The sequence below is a fragment of the Cyrtonyx montezumae genome, unplaced genomic scaffold (assembly GCF_038088225.1).
Source record: "Cyrtonyx montezumae isolate F1298 unplaced genomic scaffold, pur_monq_1.0 scaffold_2, whole genome shotgun sequence".
Lineage (NCBI taxonomy): Eukaryota > Metazoa > Chordata > Aves > Galliformes > Odontophoridae > Cyrtonyx > Cyrtonyx montezumae.
Window position 1 is genome coordinate 13,549,996 of NW_027071936.1, and position 20,027 is coordinate 13,570,022.

General features: G+C 45.6%; 2 protein-coding genes across 2 annotated transcripts; one reads left to right on the forward strand and one right to left on the reverse strand.

Moving 5' to 3' along the window:
- Window positions 1-371: 371 nt before the first annotated feature.
- HGSNAT (heparan-alpha-glucosaminide N-acetyltransferase) lies at window positions 372-10,711 on the reverse strand. Its single transcript, XM_065736398.1, has 17 exons — window positions 10,511-10,711; window positions 10,307-10,434; window positions 9,880-10,001; window positions 8,933-9,002; window positions 8,252-8,321; window positions 7,049-7,155; window positions 6,263-6,339; window positions 5,651-5,681; window positions 5,279-5,439; window positions 4,901-5,016; window positions 4,104-4,225; window positions 3,544-3,670; window positions 3,307-3,393; window positions 2,648-2,725; window positions 2,447-2,517; window positions 2,212-2,324; window positions 372-1,193 (listed from the first exon to the last, which is right to left on the reverse strand). Exons 1-17 carry the CDS (start codon window positions 10,709-10,711, stop codon window positions 1,012-1,014), a joined length of 1,863 nt encoding a protein of 620 aa, XP_065592470.1. The 3' UTR covers window positions 372-1,011.
- A 60-nt stretch (window positions 10,712-10,771) lies between these two features.
- Window positions 10,772-12,598, forward strand: POMK (protein O-mannose kinase). The gene is made up of 2 exons (XM_065736060.1): window positions 10,772-11,206; window positions 11,731-12,598. Exons 1-2 carry the CDS (start codon window positions 10,919-10,921, stop codon window positions 12,502-12,504), a joined length of 1,062 nt encoding a protein of 353 aa, XP_065592132.1. The 5' UTR covers window positions 10,772-10,918; the 3' UTR covers window positions 12,505-12,598.
- Window positions 12,599-20,027: the final 7,429 nt, after the last annotated feature.

The following is a 20,027-nucleotide window of genomic DNA, read 5'->3' on the forward strand; positions in this document are numbered from 1 at the left end:
TCCTATTTGTTGTTTTTGGATTTTTTTCTTTTCACAGGTTTTATGCTAATGCGTCTTATTTCCTTTACACATACATAGAACAGAAGAGGGTTCTTCAGGCTTTTTATTAACATCAGTTTGAAAAATGCAACAGCAGTGAGCTGACAAATAATATTGTACATTGAGTTTAACTGATCTGTTGTCTTTGTTTTTGGCTGAATTGCACCTGTACTGCTGGTATTTTTTACATTCTTTGTTCTCATGCAAATCCGTTTAGGTAGAGGATTGCTCTGTTTTGGACGTCAGTATCCAAGTGATTGGCACCTCTCCATTCTGAGAGCTTAATGTGTGTAATTAAGACTTCATGTGTACTAGATATATAACATAAAGGCCCAGAACATGCTGAGGTGGACTGCTGTACTTGTAGTAACAGCATACCAACTAAATAACCCATGAGAAGAGGTCCTTGGCAGCAGGCTACTGCAGGATACTGGGGTTGATCCATGACCAGCTAACAGCAGAAGGCAAATATATCTTGGGTGTCATTTCACCTGAATGTAACTGGGTGTGTGACAATGGCTGAGCCATATGTGTGTCATTAGCTGGTGATGGGATGCTGCAGGTGCCAGAAGATTTTATAAACCCCAGTTTCTGATTTTGGTGCCTTGTTGGATGCAGTGATGGTAACCACAGTCCTTTCTGATAATCCCTCTGGCTCAAGATGGAGCTCCCTTGCAATTCATTTTGTGAGCACCTTGGGTCTGTCATTAGATACTCAAGTGTTGCAATATAATCGCTCTATACAAAAGTAGGAGATAAGTAAAATACTTTGAAAGTGCAGTAAGTAGAAATCAAGCTATGTGGTCCTTAACTCACATAAAGCTTTGATCATAATGTCCATGGGTATGTAAACTTGAACTAGGATCCCTTTTTATTAATACAACCCAGCTAAAGTGGCAACATCTGAGGATAATCCACCTTTATGTGCTTGCCTCATTAGTGTGTAGGCCTACTGTACCCTGAACACCTCCATCAGATTTTCCAGAATATCTTTTTCCTGTAAAGTAAATAGGATATTATGACCCAAAGAGTTGTTGCAGTGAGGTTTTGAGTCAGATGCTCTGCATGGGACTGACTGTCCTTCATCTTCCATTTGAAAGGGAAATAGTTTTCAAATACTTCATGTCCTATGTAGACCAGGATTGAGTTCATTCCTGAAAGCAAGCACAGGTCTTAGTACCTGACAGAGCGGGTGGGAGCTGGCAGAAGAAGCAGGCAGAGGCCTGCCAGGCTTATGCAACACAAAGTCACTGAAACAGTACCAGCCAATCCTGATAGCCAATGCCCTTTGCCCCAAGGGTGCTGTGCATGTGTGGTTTGCTTTCACACCCTATTTAAGGTATTTACTCCTGAATATGTTTTTTATAAAGAAGCGTAGATAACTTATGTGCTAAATTGGAAGTGCAACTGGATCAATGCTCCTGCAATACTAATGACAAGAAAAATCACAGTTATTGTCTTTACAGTGGCTGAGTGCCGACCTCTTTGGTCAGCTCTACTCCCTTTCCAAACAAATTCCGACTGCTCTTCAAAGTTCTGGGATTTCTGGAAAGAGATATGATACCACGCTGTTTCCCTACCCGTCTTCCTGTCCAGATACCAGAGCTCAAGAACTGCTCCTTATGCTGTGGGCTTGCACTCTGTCCTCAAATGTTTCTCGTGAGCCCAGTGTGGTTAAAACCACTATGGGGGACGCTCTGGGAGACAGGCTTATCTGAAAACACAGAGAGAACCTACGTGGCCGCCTAGGGGATTTTGTCTCCCACATCTTCTGAAGTGGTATTATCTGCTGACAGGCCTCTGAGTTTCCCACTAGGTTAGCTAAGTCTCTGCAGTCCTTTCCAAACCAGCTATGAGCCAGCTGTGGTATTTTGCTTGGTGCTAGGCAGCTGCTCCCCGAACTTGAGATGAAACTTAAAACAGTCATGTGGCAACAGCAGCTTCCAACCCTCATTTAAATACTGGCACAGTCCATCTCTTAACTTTCTGATCTAGTGTCTCAATTCTGTGTACAAAAAATCAGCTCCAGTGAATCGTTTTGACCTCCTTCAAGGTACTTCATTCTGAACTCCCAACTCCTTTAAAGACAGGCAGGTACAGAAACGTAACAGGATAGAAGGATAGTTCTGAAAGAACTGGAAGGAATGCATTTCCTTCTGTGCTTTCACTGACCTGGGTAGAAAAATGGAGTACCTGACCAGAGTCTCTTGACATCCACAAGGTAATACATCAACAATAAGAGGATGAAGGCAAAGCAGCTCAAGGTTGTCACGTATGATGTTGACCTACACACATTTCCAATAGAAAGTTTAAGAGGTAAGTGATGTGGATCACAGCATAAGAAAGGAAAAACGTTCTTCTAGGTATAATCATACTTATAAAGTCATACTGAAAGCTCTTGGCTTACCATAAGTTCTTGTTTACGGGAATAAACCCTTCTTCTTTAGAACATTTTGTCAGGATAGCAGAAATAATTCCCTGCAAGAGAAAAGTTACTAAAGTTTATGCAGCCACTGCACCATTTCAGGCACTTTGTGCTGAATGAAAATACAGGTCGATTAGGGAGCTACCCAATGATACTTATACCGTGCTAGGTGAAATAACTTACCATTACAATGCTCCAGATAAAGAACCGGCCCATAATCTGTTTGTGCTGGTCTTTGTATGACAAGATAATTTTCCCCGCCTAGTATAAACAGAATACAAAAAGTAAATGAAGGCCTGTAAATATACGTGGCTCTCAAAATGTAGTTACGTTGGCGTTGGGTTCCTTGCACTAAGGCAAGGAACACCAATAGGGTTTGTATCAGCTAAGTGTCTAACAAGCTGAGAAATAGAAACAGAATTTACACAGATGGGAGAAATACCTAAATGCAAATCACTTGGCAGCAGAAGTGCACCTTATATCCCTTTCCTACTCTGTTAAAATGGGATGAGCAACTTTGTCAGTTCAACGCTGTGACTCAAGCTCCACCTCCCAACCCTCAGCAAGGGCCTGCGCGAAGGAACAAACTGATGCTGACTCCCTGACCAGCCTGAATGGCTTCTTGGCACTGCATCCATCTCAGCCTGCTCGGAGCACGTGTTCCTTTCCAAGTCACTGCCAGGTTAGATTCTGCTTCTCTGACACTCACCTTAGGCTAAGTGTCCTGAAAAGCATTGCTCCAGACAAGATTTTGTTAGAGCTAGTCTCAGCACACAAGTTGCCTGCCCACGTCCGAGATGTGCTCAGATTTTCCCATACAACATACAGAAACAAAGAGGTACCTGCAGTCCCAGAAATGCCATTAAAATGGTATTTATGGTCCCTAGGATCCCTTCAGGATCATATGGTACTGTTGTTTGGTAAAGCACCTTAAAAAGAGAGCACTTATTACAAGACATGCAAGCAACCAGTATCTTTTCCAGCCTCCTCTTCAGCACGCACATATTTCCCAAGCCCCTCCTCACAGCTGTGCTTGGTGGTAGCCTGCAGCTTCACACTCTTATCCAAAACCTACTTACATTGCAAGAGGGATGCTGATACATATGCTTTTCTCCAAGAACCAAACGATCAATGTAACCAGCTGCTCCTCCAGTGCAGTTAGGATAGTGCCCAAAATCTCCAATGCCCCCAGGACCCAGATAGCCCCTAGGGCAGAAACAAACAAGTTACAGCATCGATGCTAGATGTTCTCCATGGCCAGAAGCACGCAGCGAAATGGAGGTCCTACGTGACAACTGGTCACAGGGGTACAGACAGGAACCTAAAGCAAAGCTGGCTGCTCTACCACCTCTGCAGCTGCTGACCCAGGACTTGGGATGGCGTTGTGATGATCACACATAGTTGTACACAGGCTTCAAGGAGACTACAAGCCTCTTCTGACAGAAGCAGTGATGTTACCTCAATCACACCACTTACTCTAATGCCGAAGTAAAGGCTTTTTATATGATAAATGCTTCCCTTCAGCCTGCTGCCCGTACAGATTTCATCTTTGTTCTATCCCTGTAACTGTTTTTTCTCCCACCCGATAGAAAATACTCTGATGCCCCACAGAAAGTAGACTACTGGAATGCAGTCTTACCTGGGACAACCTGGCACCGGTAACAAAAACGTCAGGCAGAGCCAAATCACTTCTAACATCAGAATGAAGATCCACTGTGGCCAGAAGGGGAGAATATCCTGCAGAGCAGGACATGATGTCTCCTGCATGAGATGGAAGGAATGGGGAATAGTAACTGGCAAGTGAAAAATATGCCCTTGAGGACATCCTGTACTTCTTGACAGACAGTTCCCCAGATACAAGAAAGGGCTGTTTTTGTTGAAAACCGGGTTCTGCCAATGGACCTTTCATCTTCATAGATCATTTCCAGACACTTAATTCTTTGAGGAGGGGGGTGGGAAGCAAACCAAAACGAAAACCCACAATGTTTTTCAGCTTGGAAAATGTCACAAGGAATTTTGATTCTTGAGTAGAACAAAAGCCTTTTGGGAAAACAGATTGCAAAAAAGCCAAAAAGCAGTATTACTTTCCCCTGCTGTGAAAAACCACTGCCAAAATTAACTGGACAAAGCACAGGCCACAGGATTCAGCATAGATGCCCATCCCTGCGGTCCCTTGGCAGTGGAAAGTCATCAGAAATGCCTGGGAATGCCTGCTTCTAAACACTATCAGAACGGATCAGTAAGTCCACAAATAAAGCAAAGACAGACATGATAACATGCGAAGGGGAACACTGAAAGGTGCGTGTGCACTGATGTTTTCACTGGCTCACACTGTGGCACATCAGATAAGACGCTGCATGTTCTTCGTACTCAAACAAGAGCAAAAGCTCCCAAACCCTACTCCAGTATCACGTGTCACATTCCCACGTAACTTACCAAAGTCCCACTGTCAGCATCAGCTCTTGTAAACACGAGTTCAAGAGCAGCAACCACCAGGTATGTCAGTCCCAGTCTCTGGAGTACTCCGGGAATGCGCAGATTTTCCCAGGACACTGCAGAAAATACACCCAATGTGAAGGAGGAGCAGACACAGGCTCCGTCATAAATATGAAGCCACTCTTCCCCAGGCAGAGCTGAGCATCTGCAGGTGTGTGGATCACCTCCATTCTGTCACTTGACTATCATTCATAACCCTGGGCAAGTCAACACTAAGATGATCTACAGTGCCCAGCACGGGGGTCAAAGAGAAAGAATTGTGTCAGTCTCCTATAGGAGACAGCCTGGCCAAAGAGGCAGAGCAACAGATTCACTCACGTGCTCCAAGGCAGTAATTGGGATTCACAACGATGACTCCCAACAGGATTAGCAGAAAGCTCCTCCAGAGGATCTTCCCAAGCACCTTCTGCTTAGAACTTCCCCACCTCAGCATGGAGCTCAGCGACAGCGATATTGATGTGCCCATGATAAACACAAACCTAGAGAACAGAAAGGGGATGCAAAGCAGCTAGGAGCATTCAGCTGTTCTACTGGTTCATAAGGACCACGCTGTCATCAACAGGGGCAGGTTCCTAACAGCTGTTTAACACAAATTCACTCCTCCCAATTCATTTCCATACGGAGGCATATGCAACGCTCCCCTGGCAACCCTTAACATCACTTGACACACTATGCTTCAGGAAGACCTACCATGGAAAAACCAGGTCTGCCACTGTTAGTCCTACAAAAGAAATAAGAAGGAACACATTATTTTCCTCAAAACTTCCCTAAACTTAAACAGCATCATTGGCGGGTTTCTGGAAAAATGTTTGCAACTGTTTGATACACCAAAATCACAAACATGTAAGCAAAACTTACACAGATTCCATTATCTCGCTTCACTGCTTTTACCATTCCTCAAGACCACGTTCATAATTGTGCCTTGGGAAAGACTTCAGGGACGGAATCCTTGCTATCCTTCTCCAGGGCAGCACACTGCCCAACCCCTCCCCCGTCAGTTTGCCAAGCACAGCATTATGGTTGCATGGCATCAAGCAGCATGGCCTTGACTACAATACTCTGTTTAATGACCATGGCTCTTGAAAGCTATGTCAAAAGTAAGAAGGTTACAGACTGTGATTTGAAATTATGCCATCACTGCATATGCACTGCTTCTCCCATGAGCCTAACAGGCTAGATACTGTACTGATGCAAACCAGCAGTGCATCACAGCCCTCAACTAAACACAATGCAGCAGGTATATAACCATGCCTGGATACTGGACTTAAAATGCAGACTAGCTGTGTCTCAATTGTACTTTACCATTCCAACTCTCATGTTTGAAGAACCAGTATTTTCCTCCTCCATAGTTAACAAACACCATAATTACAAGAGAGAGGCTAAAAAGAAACAATGAAAACACAGAAAGTACTGTATGTCAGTGAATACATACATACAAACACAGTTAACATCTACTCTGCTAAAACATTCCTAACTAGTTCTCATGTATTTTATTTTCAAAGAAAGATCACATATGAAGCTTCCGGATTTGCTGAACAGGAAGCAGTATTTCAAAGATCACGGTAGTGAACTGAAGTAAGCACCTCCATGCAGCATTTTCACGGTGAATGTAGGTTGCTCTCATAAGTTCATAAGTTCATAAGGTTGGAAAGGACCTATAAGATCATCTAGTCCAACCATCCTCCTATCACTATCTCTACCCAACTACTAAATTAAATCCTTTAGCACCTCATCTAAACGCTTCTTGAACAGCGCGGTGCCTCAACCACCTCCCTAGGCAGGCCATTCCAGTGCCTGACCACTCTTTCAGAAAAGAAATGCTTCCTCAGGTCTAATCTAAATCTTCCCCAGCACAACTTGTGGCCATTCCCTCAATTCCCTCTTTTCCACCATGAACCAGAACTTAAACATTTCCTCAAACTAGATCAGTGGCAATGATTCAACATAAGTAATGATAAATTTGATTCTCTTTCAAGTTAAACACTCGAACAATTCCACTGTTATGTACTTCCATATACTGTCAATCTCTCTTTGGAAAAACCTTGTGCCCCTTGGGACAGTTGCTTCCAGGCAAGGTCTTATGCTCACCCTCGGAACGTGTCCAGGGAACGCAGGCGTTGCCGAGAGGTCGCGCTCCACAAACGTGGGGAAGGATCACTGTTAATGGAGTCCGTGGTGCTGGGGGACCCCAGCTCCTGAAGGAACAAAATCAGACACAAGAAAAGCAAGCCAGCAGCTGGCCGTGGAACTGCATGCGTTCGCGCACTGTTTCTCCTGGTTCTCCCCGTCTTCCTTTTCTTTTTGCTTCCCCACTTGCTACTTCTAACCCCCTAGTGGCTCCGTAGAGTAGCAACGGCATTTGACAGGACAATGCAGATGCTCCATAATCCACCTTTGACCAGGGTGGAAACAATAAGCCAGCGAGAAAGTCCTGTGTTTGAGATTTGTGGGAGCTGGGTCCAGTCCAGATCAGTCACAGACTCGCCATTCCTGTGAGGACAGCTTTACAACTGAACTGAGGAGATCCAGCTGCTGACTGTCATCAACAGAATCAGCCCCGTCCCATTCCATCAGCACTTGTCTGACACCTCAGAGAGACCGCTCAGGGAGCTAAACCAGCAGAAAATGAATCTTTTTAAAAGCAGGACCAGCTTCTTTCCAGACCAGTTCCCTAAACCACTCTGATCAGCTTCAGTGACAGCATAAGGCAGCAACATTGCTTTAACACGGGTAATTGGAGATAAGCAACTTCAAGAACTGCACAAAAGCTATGCTCACAGCTCTTCTGATTCCACACAGGTTCAGACCTCCTATATATGAAGCCCCGACTGTGAGGTTCCATCTATATTCTAGTATGAAATACAGCCCACAGAAATGCCAACTCCAGGGCTGTCAGGGGAATCTTGATTTAAGCTTACCTCCCATTAAAATTCCTACTCTGCTGCAAGCAAACACACAAGCTGGCATTTCAACCTTACACTGCCTGCATCAGATGGGGACAGTTTTCACATACGTATGTCCTTCAAGGGAACTAAAGTGGGCAGAAAGCTGTATGTTCCCAACCTGCAAGAGTTCAGCGAGGAATCCATAAACCCCACCTGGAAACCCAGCCCAGTACTCTCCAAGAACATAAAACTGCCTGTCTGGCACCAAAACAAGATTTGGCAAAGGGAACATGCACAAGGAGATGGCAAGTAATAATAATAAAAAAGCCCCTAGATGCCCAGACAGCATGCGTTACTGAGGCAAAAGCACCACCAAATGCAAATGGAAGGTATTTGGGTCACTCACAGAATTAATCAGACGATCAGTTTCCCTAGGGTTCAGTTTCTTGTAAACCCAGTTTCTGACTGGACCAATTCTGAAAATTAGTAACAGTTGAAAAGACAAAAAAAAAAAAACAACCAAAAATTGGCTACTTCATAGCCGATTCCATCTTAATATCAACTATTTAGTTGTATAAATCAAAAGCTGGGACAGACCCTGTTTCTCCAGTTCACGTATGTAATGCTGATATACAACTAGTACCTGCAACCCCAGTTAAACCATTCATCACTATTGACCTATATCACTATTAAACCTATTATCACATTTGACACTGCTACGAGCTCAGGTTTGGGAACGCTACTCTCAGGTTGTCCACAGACAGGGACTCGTACCCCCTCAGTACACGTGACAGAAGACCACAGATGTTAAAGTTGCTTAGATCCCATTGACCTGTACTGCTGATTCGAGGCTGTTCCCAGGAATAAGTCATGGGAGGGTAAAGGAGTGTGTGCATCAGCTTATGGCTGATATCAGCTGCTCACCCAACAACTGCTCTGCACATGAGCTACCACAGCTTGATTTGAGCACAGTAGCCGGGCAGCAGGGTCTTACCTGCAAGCAGAGACTCCAAAGCACTACCGCACTGCTTTTAAATGGGTGACCCCATGTCACACATGAGGAGGTGTTAACATGCTGTTCACTTACTTCATTAAAAGGCGACAGATGATCAGGATAGCGAGGATTCCCAAATAAACCAGGAAAGCAAAGAGGATAGCTACATGGAAAAGAGAAGAACACAGTATCTTACAGAACTGCTCATTGGCAGGGGTCTAGACAGGAGTGATGCAAGCACAACCAACTCAACCCACCGTCCATCACACCACTTTTCACCTCAGAATATGTATCCCCAGCCCAAGTCCCAAAGAGACAAAACAAAAGCCAAAGCAGGCTAGCAATCAGCAACTACACATCTTCATATAACAAAGGCAGAATAAATGCACACTGAAGCAATAGTGAAGAAAGGGTTGATGGTCTGATAAAAAATCTATTCAGATTTGGCCTCAGTGAGAAGAGGATGTGGACAGAGTAATAGCATTTCAAAGTGTGAAGGATTGTTCTTTATAGCTGGAAAACTTAAGAAAAACCTATTACAAAAGAGAGGAATGGAAGAGATGAGAGCTTAAAGACCACCTGGGAAAGGAGATGAACCAAAAAAAAGTAAGACGGCAGATTTAAAATTAAAAGCACATCAGCAAAACAGAAATCCAAACACTGTGGCTCGTTTCCTGTTTTGTGAGGGCAGCAGGACAGAGGGAAGAACAAGGGTCCTGTGCATGTTCAGAAACATGGAAGGAAAGAGGAACTAACAATGACAACAACTCCCTCTGGAAAAAATACCCTCTGATTTTTGTGGAGATAATTTCTGCTCCAAAAATGTTGTGGTCACAGAGTATCTCATGTGAAAAGACCTGATCCTGGCCACAGCCTCCAGGCAGGGATGTAAAACATAAGGAGGTAAAACACTGACAGGATGTGTGGACCCATGGCACATTTCAGCACAACGTGGGTGGCTTGCAGAGGCATTTCAGGTAGCTGGTTTTACTGAGACATGCGTGTTGCAGAATGAAAGGGGAAAGCTGAGCAATACATACGGAGGTAGCTGTTGATGGGGCCTTCATTGATGACTACTTCACAAGAAATGGTTTTGGCACTTGTGCTTAGGGTCTTTACCACTAGAGAGTAATTGCCAAACTCTCCAAAATGATACTGAATCCTGTAAAGCAAAAGGTAGACAGAACTTGCTGCTCCACATAGATAACAGGGCATCACCCTGAGAGCTGCAGGGAGAGGATCGTCCTCTCTGAGCTCACATCACCCACCTCCTCGCACCACCACCTCTATGCAAGTGAGACCAGGCCCTGGCACGAGTTGGCCCCGCACCCAGACCCACCCAGCACAACCCGCAGCGTGGCGGACTCTAACGCCTCAATGGTCAGGAAAGAGGTGAAGATGATCGTCAGTCGCAGCCCGGGGAAACAAAAACCCAGCAGCACAGACAGCCAGGGCCGTAGCACCTACTTGCAGAGCTCGCTGCCGGCCCGGGAGCCGTTGAGCAGCAGGTTGAGCGGATGCTGAGTGTCCACCACCGCCGCCGCGCCCGGACCACCGTCGCCCGGCGGGACGACGGCCAGCAGCTGGTAGGAGCACTGCGGAGGAAACGGAGGGTGAGGCGAACCGGTCCGCAGGCCGTGGGCTAATCGCCGCGCGGCTCGGCGCGCTCACCCGGTGGCAGGCTGCGGAGCGGGCGGCCAGGCGGAGACCCCGCGCGGGCAGCTCGTCGCGGACCAGCAGCAGCGCCTGGTCCATCTTGAGCGGCGGAGGCGGCCCGGCAGCGGAGGCATCCGCGCCCGACTGCGTGCGGCCCGGCGCCAGCAGCAGCGCTCCCACCGCCGCCGCCACGGCCGCCGCCAGCGCGGCCGCCATCGTTCCTCCGCGCTCCGCCCCGGGGCGGCGCCGCTCCGGAAGCGCGCTCGGCGCCGCGGCCCCGTCGTGGCGGTCGGAGGTGACGGGCCGCGCCGGGGAGCGCGGCCGGGCAGCGCGGTGACGCGGTTGCGTGGGCTGCCATGAAGCAGCGCCTTAGAACCCTGCGCTGCCGAGGGCGCCGTCAGCTCCGTGTCTTTCACAGGGGGGATGGAAAAGAAGCCGCATTTCGTGAGAAGAGACTTTCCTCCCAAGGAGGCGCCTTCGCTGCTGCTGGCGCTGCTGCTGCTGGCGGTGCTGCTCCTCAACGCCCTGCTCTACCTGTCCCTCGGCAACCTGCACGGCTCTAAGGGCCGCGCCGACGCCGAGCCCGGCCTCTGCCCTCACGGCTCCTTCAGACTTGGGCCGCTGAGAAACTGCTCCCCCTGGCTCTCCTGCGAAGCCATCAGTAGGGAAGTCAGAAAACTCAAATGCGTTGGTGAAGGAGCCGTGAAAAAGGTGAGTTTGGTTATCCTTCCTTCTCTCCTGTGGGTCAGCTGGCAAGGGCTTTGTTGGCTGCCCATGCTGCTTTTATAGCTCTCCTTAGGGCCACAAGTCAGGTAAGCAGAACAGGCAGGAGAAACGTGATCGTGGCCAGTTTGTACCTCTCTCACACCACACAACACCCAGCTGTACACACAGCACCGCAGGGATGGGTAGTGTGCTTGGCACGATGCAACCGTGGCAGAGCCTGGGTGGTATGAACTCACTCCATTGTTCACTCCATCCACTCCAATGAAAGCTCAGGAAATCGTGATGCATCGTATGTTGTGGTTACAAAATCAGGAAGGGCTTGCTGCGACACGTACATGCACAGGGAACATACAGACAGTACACTGTACGTTCACACACCATCACGGGACTGACTGCACTGGGTGACTGTAGTTTGCAGCTGGGACGAAGCGTTCACGTGGATACCACCTGCTAACAGTCAATGGAGGAAGGCTCTCCATATGTTTTATACATCATTTCTGTGTCCTCAGGTCTTTCTTTCTGAGTGGAAGGAAAACAAAGTGGTCATTTCACAGCTCACTGAACCAGAGCTGAAGGAGGACTTCCTCCACGGACTGAAGATGCTGAAAGCACTACAAAGCAGGCACGTGGTCCGGCTGCTCGGCTACTGTGAGAAGCAGTTCACAATCCTCACCGAGTACCATCCTCTAGGCTCCCTGAGGGGCCTGAATGAAACTCTGCACATCCCCAGGTACAAGAGCATGAACACTTGGCATCGAAGGCTGATGCTTGCTATAGACTACGTGAACATAATTCGCTACCTGCACAGCAGCCCTGTGGGCACCTTAGTGATGTGTGATTCGAACGACCTGGACAAGGTGCTCTCTCAGTATCTTCTAACGAGTGACTTTCACATCGTGGTGAATGATTTGGATGCTTTGCCTCTTGTGAACAGGAGTGCTGGCAAGCTGGTCAAGTGTGGTCATCGGGAGCTCTGGGGCGACTTTGTAGCTCCTGAGCAGCGTTGGCCCTATGGAGAGGATGTGCCCTTTGATGATGACCTTATGCCCCCATACGATGAGAAAACAGACATCTGGAAAATCCCGGATGTCTCCAATTTTCTCTTGGGCCACGTTGAGGGCAGTGACATCGTGCGGCTGCACTTGTTTGACATCCACGTGGCATGTAAGAGGAAGGACCCAGCTGAAAGGCCGTCTGCCCAGGAGATCTTAGACACCTACAAGAAAGTTTTAACTCTGTTGATTCGGGAGGCAGCCATGCCTGGTACTAGGGAAATGTTGTAGTGAATCGTGAGACAAACGGCAGACTGAAGTGGATGTTCTTATTTATTTAGCTTGCCTGAAAGGCAAAATCTATCCCCTCAACTGAGAAAATAAAAACAACTGACTTGGTACTTGCACCTTTTGATTAAAAATTATCTACCCAGGGCCAAAGTGGTGCGCCTTTCCCATTGGCATGTTTAATCTATCACTGCAAGAGGAGGAGGGGGAGAGGAATTAAGTTTTGAGAACGGGAGAAATTTCTCAAGAAACAGAATTTTTGTTCAGTAACATTTATATAAAGACTCCCTTTTCAAACACAAAGCATTTTTGTTCAGAAAAGGAATTTAAACAACAACAACAAAGTAATACTGTCCTACTTAAACTAGTTGGCAGAGGGCTGGGGAGCAGAGACTACGGCATGCCCCTCCCAAGCTCTGTGCTGATTCCAGGGCCTTTGACCCATGTCTTACCCACACAGTCCTCACCCACTTCTCTGTGGAATAAAAGCAGTGGTCACTCTAAAATGAGTACCTCAGTTCTCTTCAGGTTTTGGTGAGCCCTGATGTGACGTTCACAGAATCACAGAACCACCAAGGCTGGAAAAGACCTCCAGGATGATCCAGTCCAACTGTCCACCTGTCACCAATAGCTCTCACTAAACCATGTTCCTGAACACAGTGTCTAATTGTTCCTTGAACGTTTCCTCCATGGTCGGTGACTGCACCACCTCCCTGGGCAGCCCGTTCCCACACCTGACCGTATTTCCTAACTTTCAGTCTGAATTTCCCCTGGTGCATCTTGAAGCCGTTTCCTCTCATCCTATCACTCATGTTACACCCAGCCTCCCTGCTGGACAGGGAATAGGTTGCTTTGAGAGCCACACAGCCATCGCTTTGTGGTCCACATATCCCACTGAACAAACACGTTGCTATTTCGTAGGCAAGCAACTGATGCACAGAAGACTTAAATAGGCATGGTATTGGTTTTCAAACCTGTGCCCCTACAGTGTTCTCAGCAAGGTTCTTTGCAGATGAGGGTCCAAGAGTCCTCTCGCTCTTTTTTAACCCACAGAAAGTGTGAGTGCTTCGGAACAGAGCTGAAATGTATCTTTTATTTGTCTTCATTTCATCCCTTTTGCACTCACTTTTGTGTTCACTGAATGTCATGGACGGATGGAAGGAGAAAGAACAGGGAATATGAAGAGAATGTGACTTCCTTCCACAGCAAATTGTACGCTGGAAATGAAAGCCTTACTCCTGAACAACACTGTCAGGCCTGAATTCAAAAGGTACTCATCAGAAAATAAAAAAAAGAAAAAAAAAGGCTGCTTTTTTGTTCAGTGAGTTTAGGAGAAAGCTCTTGATACCTATATGGACAGTACAGGTACCAGCACTGGAGGAAGAGAATAATGATGCCTTAACTCTGCAGTAGGCCTTTTTGGTGAGACTGGGATTTAGCTGTTCTCTGGCTGGAAAAAAAACACAGGAACACTATGAATGAGATGTGGACTCTACCACTACTAGAGGACTTTCTATACTATGGACAATGTCTTTGGAAGGCCTAAGGTCCTCAGACAACTTTCACGTTGTCTGTACTCCAAAAGTGAATTACAGGCAGAGAAGTACACCAAGAAGAGCTGAAGAGTTTTTCTGTTCCTTGTCACACCGATAGTCCTCTTCATTTAAACCATCTATGTTATAACTGAACTGAGAAAACAGTTTTTTTACTCGAGTTTAACTGCATGTGTTCTTTTGGTATCAAAATCTTATTGTAAATGAGAAGACTTTTCTGCAAATGACCAAATTCCTATCTGATTTCTTATAATGACAGCAGTTCTTTTGAAGCTGGTCATTATGATTTTCCTTCCCCAGTGGGCAGTCCATTTTCCTAATTTAGCTGATTCGGCCATTTTCCAGCTGTGCAGTTCTAGCCAGCAGACCTCTCCTTGGCAGCTTTCCTGTTCACACTGTCAGAAATCAAAGCTCCAAAACAGAGCAGTGACTTTAGATACCTCAGGTGTGTTTTGGACTTGAATTGAAAACACCTTCAAGAAAGGTGTGGAAAAAAAGAATGTCATCTCTGCTGTAATTGTATAATTCATCCCATGAGTTATTAATAGGGTTGTCCAGAGTTTTACAGTTCCAGCATAAAGCTAGGATGTGCAAGTGTTGGAAAAGCATCCTACTGCGGCTCTTCAAAGCCAAGGATCAAGGTCTGACAGGACAAAAGGCAGATCCTTTGCTTATCCCCACAACAGCATTTGTTGCTTTTTGTTAGCCCTTATGTATACTTGGAAGGGAAATCTGATGTCTGTGAAGGAAACACACCATTTGTTTTTTATGGCAGTAGCAATGACAGTCGAGAAGAACCTGCCAAGCTTCTCATGCTGGTCTCTTGCTGCTCAGATTCCTGCTCTGCTGTGTACTACTGCACCTTGCAAGCAGCCGTATGGATTTTAAAGAGTGAAAAATAAATGGGGACAAATCCTGGTTCTGAATCTTGCCTTGGTTTCTATTCCTGGGTGAAACAGTTAAAATTAAAAAAAAAATCTGCCTTAACACTGTGTCCTTCACATGCCTCTTCCCCGTTCCCTCCCACTCAGCTTCTGTGTCGTCCAGCCTTGTATTTCAGCAAGAATAAATTTTCTTCTGAACACGGCATTAATGGAGCTTTCAAGTGTTTCTTTGAGGAATGTTATTTCTATCTCCACGGGAACACTAGATGGCAGCATGAAGGTCAGTTCAGCTTTAGTTCTTAGCAGCAGTCTCTCATGCTCAAACATACGCAGGATCTGGCCTTGGAGAGTGCTTTTCTAACAGGTTTCAAAATACCCCTGAAAGATAGCACGGTGTTTGCATTAGCAAGTCTGTAACAAGGCAGACGTAAGGGCTCTCAGAAGAGCCACCATGACAAATGAAGGTGCCACCTCCTCTATAACTTGCTTGTTTTACTTGCATTTGCTACCATCCCTTTTGATCTCAGCCTGCTCCAAGCTTAACCAAGTTCACCTTCTTGCAGCCTTTCAGTAAAATCGGAGGAGTCTGCACCCTCTTCCTCTTTCTGTTCTTCCCAATTAACCTCTTACACAATCTTGAGATAGTATGGACCCTGACCTGTCCTTCCTTCATTTCCAGCTCCTTTTCTCTTACTGGAACTTAGCTGAGGCTTCCTAGAAAGGGAAGAGGCAGGTCAGCCCTACGTGCAATTGCCTCCCTTCTTTCTAAATCAGTCTGCTGGCCATTACAGTTTTCATCATCAATGACAGTCGTGGAAAACATTTAAGGAGCTTTTCTGCCCCTCAATAAGCAGTATTTTTTATCTGATGGAAAACATCAAAGGAGAAAGAGCACGAACGGCTCTGTTTCGCAGAGAAAAACCTGCGAGCTCCTCTCATCCACACTCTGGCTGGCCTTAGGACAGTGAACATGACTACTGCCATGACTACTGCCACAGCTCTGCTCTGTTCAACAACACTGCTGGCTCTCATCCCAAGCTCAAATCAAGGCACCCGCATTCCTTGTCCTTTCCCACAAAATATGCTTCTCCCAAACACCTGAGACGGTTACTGCCAGCATTGCTATTGTATCTCTGTTCTTCCACCTCAAAAGCACCACCAAAGAAGTTGGTCACACAGATACAGGCTCCAGAAGGAGCAGGACTGCTCCTGGTGCTTCTCTTGCAGAAGGCTTCTCCAAACCACCTAGATGGTCAGTGTCAAGACAGGGTTAAGTGTTTATTGGTTTTATTTGTTTGTTTTGGTCCTGTGTGGAGCTAGGAGTTGGACGTGATGTTCCTGATGGGTTCCTTCCAAGTCAGGATATTCTATGATTCTGTGTTGTTTGTTTTTCCCCAAACTACAAGGTGATAGAAGATGGCTCGAGTGTGTTTCAGTCTGTGTGCCACGGGTTTCAGACTGCATCCTAAAAGCAGTCCTATAATCCTGAATCCAGGTGAGCAGCCTTTACAGCAACTCATCTGTATGCTTTACACCATTAGATGTAAAACATACGGTGTGCATATCAATATCAGCTGCTACATATGTCTGGATAAATGCTGAAGGCATAAAGTAGGCACACTTGGTTCAACTGAACATAGCCTTTCTTCCTTGGCATTGGATCAGGATGCACAGGGAAGTGGCGGAGTCACCGTCCCTGGAGGTGTTTAAGGAAAGGGCAGATGTAGTACTGAGGGACATGGCTTCTTGGGCAGTGTCCATAATAGGTGGATGGTTGGACTAGATGATCTTAGAGGTCTTTTCCAACCTTTCATGACTCTATGATTCTTTTTGGGGTTATTTTCTTAAGGGATTCTTTCAAAGCCTGTGCTACTCTGTATTCAATGGAGTGGTAACAATATATTAAGTGTATCAGAAGTTTAGAACACCACAAAAACTGTTTGAAATTCTGTCACAACCCTAAAACAATATTTTTCTTAGGTACCACATAAACAAAACATCGCACTGCTACCTCTGTGAACAGAGGCAGTGTTGCTTGCAAAATATAATTGTGAGATCTTTGGCAGAACTTGCAACTGTAAACTGATTCTATCATTATGACTGTAGTACGTTACCAATAGTTGAGTGACCCTGGGAACAAAAAAAAAGTGGTTCTCAAGTTCTTCTAGCGTGATATAATGCACATATTTGTAGAGTTCATCCACAAAAATTATATGCTAGATGGTACTTTTAAAAAAGAAAACGTATTTTATGGTTTGATTTTAACTGAAATATTGTATACTTGAGGTGACATATTTGAGATGACCACAGGATTTCCAATAATTATCACTCTGCGTTCTGAACTCTAAAATCCAGTATTTATCAGGATTAAATGGTGAATGTATTTACATGACACTGATACTTATGCCTCAGCAATTGCTGATTCCATTGAGCCTTGGATGATTCAAAATCCGTGAATAATTACATATATTTTTTATACAGAGACACGCTCAGATTCCTTGGCCATAGATTTCAGAAGACTGTTAGATTCCAGCATTCACATTTTGTACAGGAAGGAACTGGATTTTCAAGGTTGTTCAGTATTTGACAGTTTCCAGTCAAATTTATAGCAGTTGGCAGATGCTGAAGACTTCTGAAAATAGGGTTCTTCCCACGTTGAGCTGGAAGACCCTTTTCAGCAATTCTCTCAACCGTTCAATCGGTCTGAAGTGAATGCTACATTTCTTCACAGGCTGATCGAAGCTTCTGCTTCGGATAAAGCTAGGATTTTTTAAAACTAAATTACACAGTTAGACTTTCTTCCTCCCCTACAGGTGGTTTCTGCGAGGGTCTGTGTCTGAACCACAGCTGAAACTCCTCCTGTGTATTTGGTACTGTGTAGCACTGACAATCCAGCTGCTAAGCTGAGGTCCCCACTGGCTGCATTTCTCCAGAGCAGCTTGTGTCAGTGACACTTGTTACTACATATTATTTGCTCAGTGCCTACATGCAGGCTACACAGGCACAGCACAAAATGGCAGTCCTTTCCATATAAAAAACTTTAATATAAAAAAAAAAAAAACAGAGACTAAAGCCCTCCTGACACATTAGCAGTATACACTAGTGTTGGCTTTTTCGTTTGACTTAATCCAAGCTACAAATAAATAAGCTAAATGCTCTATGTGGACAGGTCACACCATTTGTTATGCACTGAACCACAACTGCAAGGCTTGACTTTGCAGACCAAATTCAACATCAGTTTATACACCAATTTCTGAAGGTGTTCAGGAGCCTAAGCTATAGAAGCTATAAGAGGAGGGAATGATGCACTAGAATCATAGAATCACTCAGGTCGGAAAAGACCTCAAAGATCACCGAGTCTAAACACGACCTAACCAGATACCCCAACTCTAACAACCCTCTGCTAAATCATGTCCCTTAGCACCACATGCAAACCGTTTTTAAACACATCCAGGGATGGTGACTCAACCACCTCCCTGGGGAGCCTATTCCAGCGCTTAACGACCCTTTCTGTAAAGAAGTGTTTCCTGATAGCCAACCTAAACTTACCCTGGCACAACTTAAGGCCATTTCCCCTTGTCCTGTTACTTGTCACCAGTGAGAAGAGACCAACCCTGCTCTCGCTCTAAGCACCTTTCAGATACTGAAAGAGGGCAATAAGGTTTCCCCTCAGCCTCCTTTCCTGCAGGCTAAACATCCCCATTCTTTCAGTCTCTCCTTGTAGGGCATATTCTCCAAGCCCTTCACCAGAATTGCCTTTCTTTGGATCTGCTCCAGCACCTCCGTGTCCTTTCTACACTGAGGTGCCCAAAACTGAACACAGCACTCAAGGTGAGGCCTCACCAATGCAGAGTACAGGGGCAGGATTACTTCCCTAAGCTTTGGAGTCAATCAGCTTTGGTATTTGAACACAATTCCTCGAGAAAGTCACTCTGAATGCCTACACCCCAGAAGTCCTATTGCAAAAGGCCAGCAAGTGGGAGATGGCCTCTTCTGAGGTTTGCAAGACTCACATTTAGCACAGCACCAAACGCTGTCCTACCCACAAGCTCAACATTTGCTAACTTCAGAAAGACACATGGAGAAAGAAAATCTCTACTTCTTTTGAATAGAGGGTGGGCAGATTATCTGTTTTAAATTATTTAAGTAACTGAAAGAAATCAGGCACCTGTTGGATGAGATAGAGTCCACTCCTTCGCAGTAGGAAAACCCTGAGAGATGAAGTTGCACTTTGTAGATGTAAGTCTTGGTTTCCTCCAGAAGGGATGCTGGGTGCAGTCCCAGGGCATTCAGCATCTTCCCAAGTTGTCCGGACTGGAGCTGCAGGATGAATGAAGAGAGTGCCTTTAGATAGATCATAGAATCATAGAATGGCCTGCATTGAAGAGGACATCAAAGATCATCTAGTTTCATCCCTCTCCCCCCCCACAATGGGCAGAGTCATCAACCACTAGACTAGGCATCCCAGAGACACACCCAGTCTTGCCTTCAATGCCACCAGGGCTGGGGCATTCAAAAGCTCTCTAGGCAACCTGTTCCAGTGCATCACCACCCTCTGAATGAAAAATTTCCTCCTAACATCCAACCTAAAACTCCTGTCTTAGTTTAAAATCATTCCCCCTTATCCTATCACTATTGATCCATGTAAAGAATCGTTCCCCCTCCTGTTTATATGCTCCCCTCATATACTTATATATACTTATAGGAAGGCCATGATGAAGTCTCCCAAAAGCCTTCTCCTCTCCAAGCTAAATAAGATAGATATTAAATAAGATATTGGATATAGATATTAAATGCACCTTCTCTATGCCCAGTACAAGTGAGCTCGATTGAAAATTAAGTCTGCAGATAGCAGTGAGACACGACCCATGTTTTGCTATTCTTTGTCAGGCCAGTTGGCCAAAAAGTTAAGTGTACTGGTAAAAAAATTAAATAAATAAAGGAAAAACCTCAACTTTGTGAGAAAGTGTTTTCAATACCCATGAAACCAGGCTTAATTTACCGGTTTGAGTCATGTTTCTTAACTGATAGATTTATTTGTTTTAGTGGTTTCCACAGTTCTGTGCATGGGTGCCATCTCAATTTAATG

What these genes read in the sequence shown, in the direction of transcription:
- HGSNAT (XM_065736398.1), bottom strand. Translation starts at nt 10,711, where the DNA reads ATGGCGGCCGCGCTGGCGGCGGCCGTGGCGGCGGCGGTGGGAGCGCTG. An exon ending in TCCCTGGACACGTTCCGAGG is followed by an intron (nt 6,340 to 7,048) that starts GTGAGCATAAGA and finishes GTTTCTTTTTAG; the next exon opens with CCTCTCTCTTGTAATTATGG. An exon ending in CCGGTGCCAGGTTGTCCCAG is followed by an intron (nt 3,671 to 4,103) that starts GTAAGACTGCAT and finishes TTTCTGCCCTAG; the next exon opens with GGGCTATCTGGGTCCTGGGG.
- POMK (XM_065736060.1), top strand. Translation starts at nt 10,919, where the DNA reads ATGGAAAAGAAGCCGCATTTCGTGAGAAGAGACTTTCCTCCCAAGGAG. An exon ending in GTGAAGGAGCCGTGAAAAAG is followed by an intron (nt 11,207 to 11,730) that starts GTGAGTTTGGTT and finishes CTGTGTCCTCAG; the next exon opens with GTCTTTCTTTCTGAGTGGAA.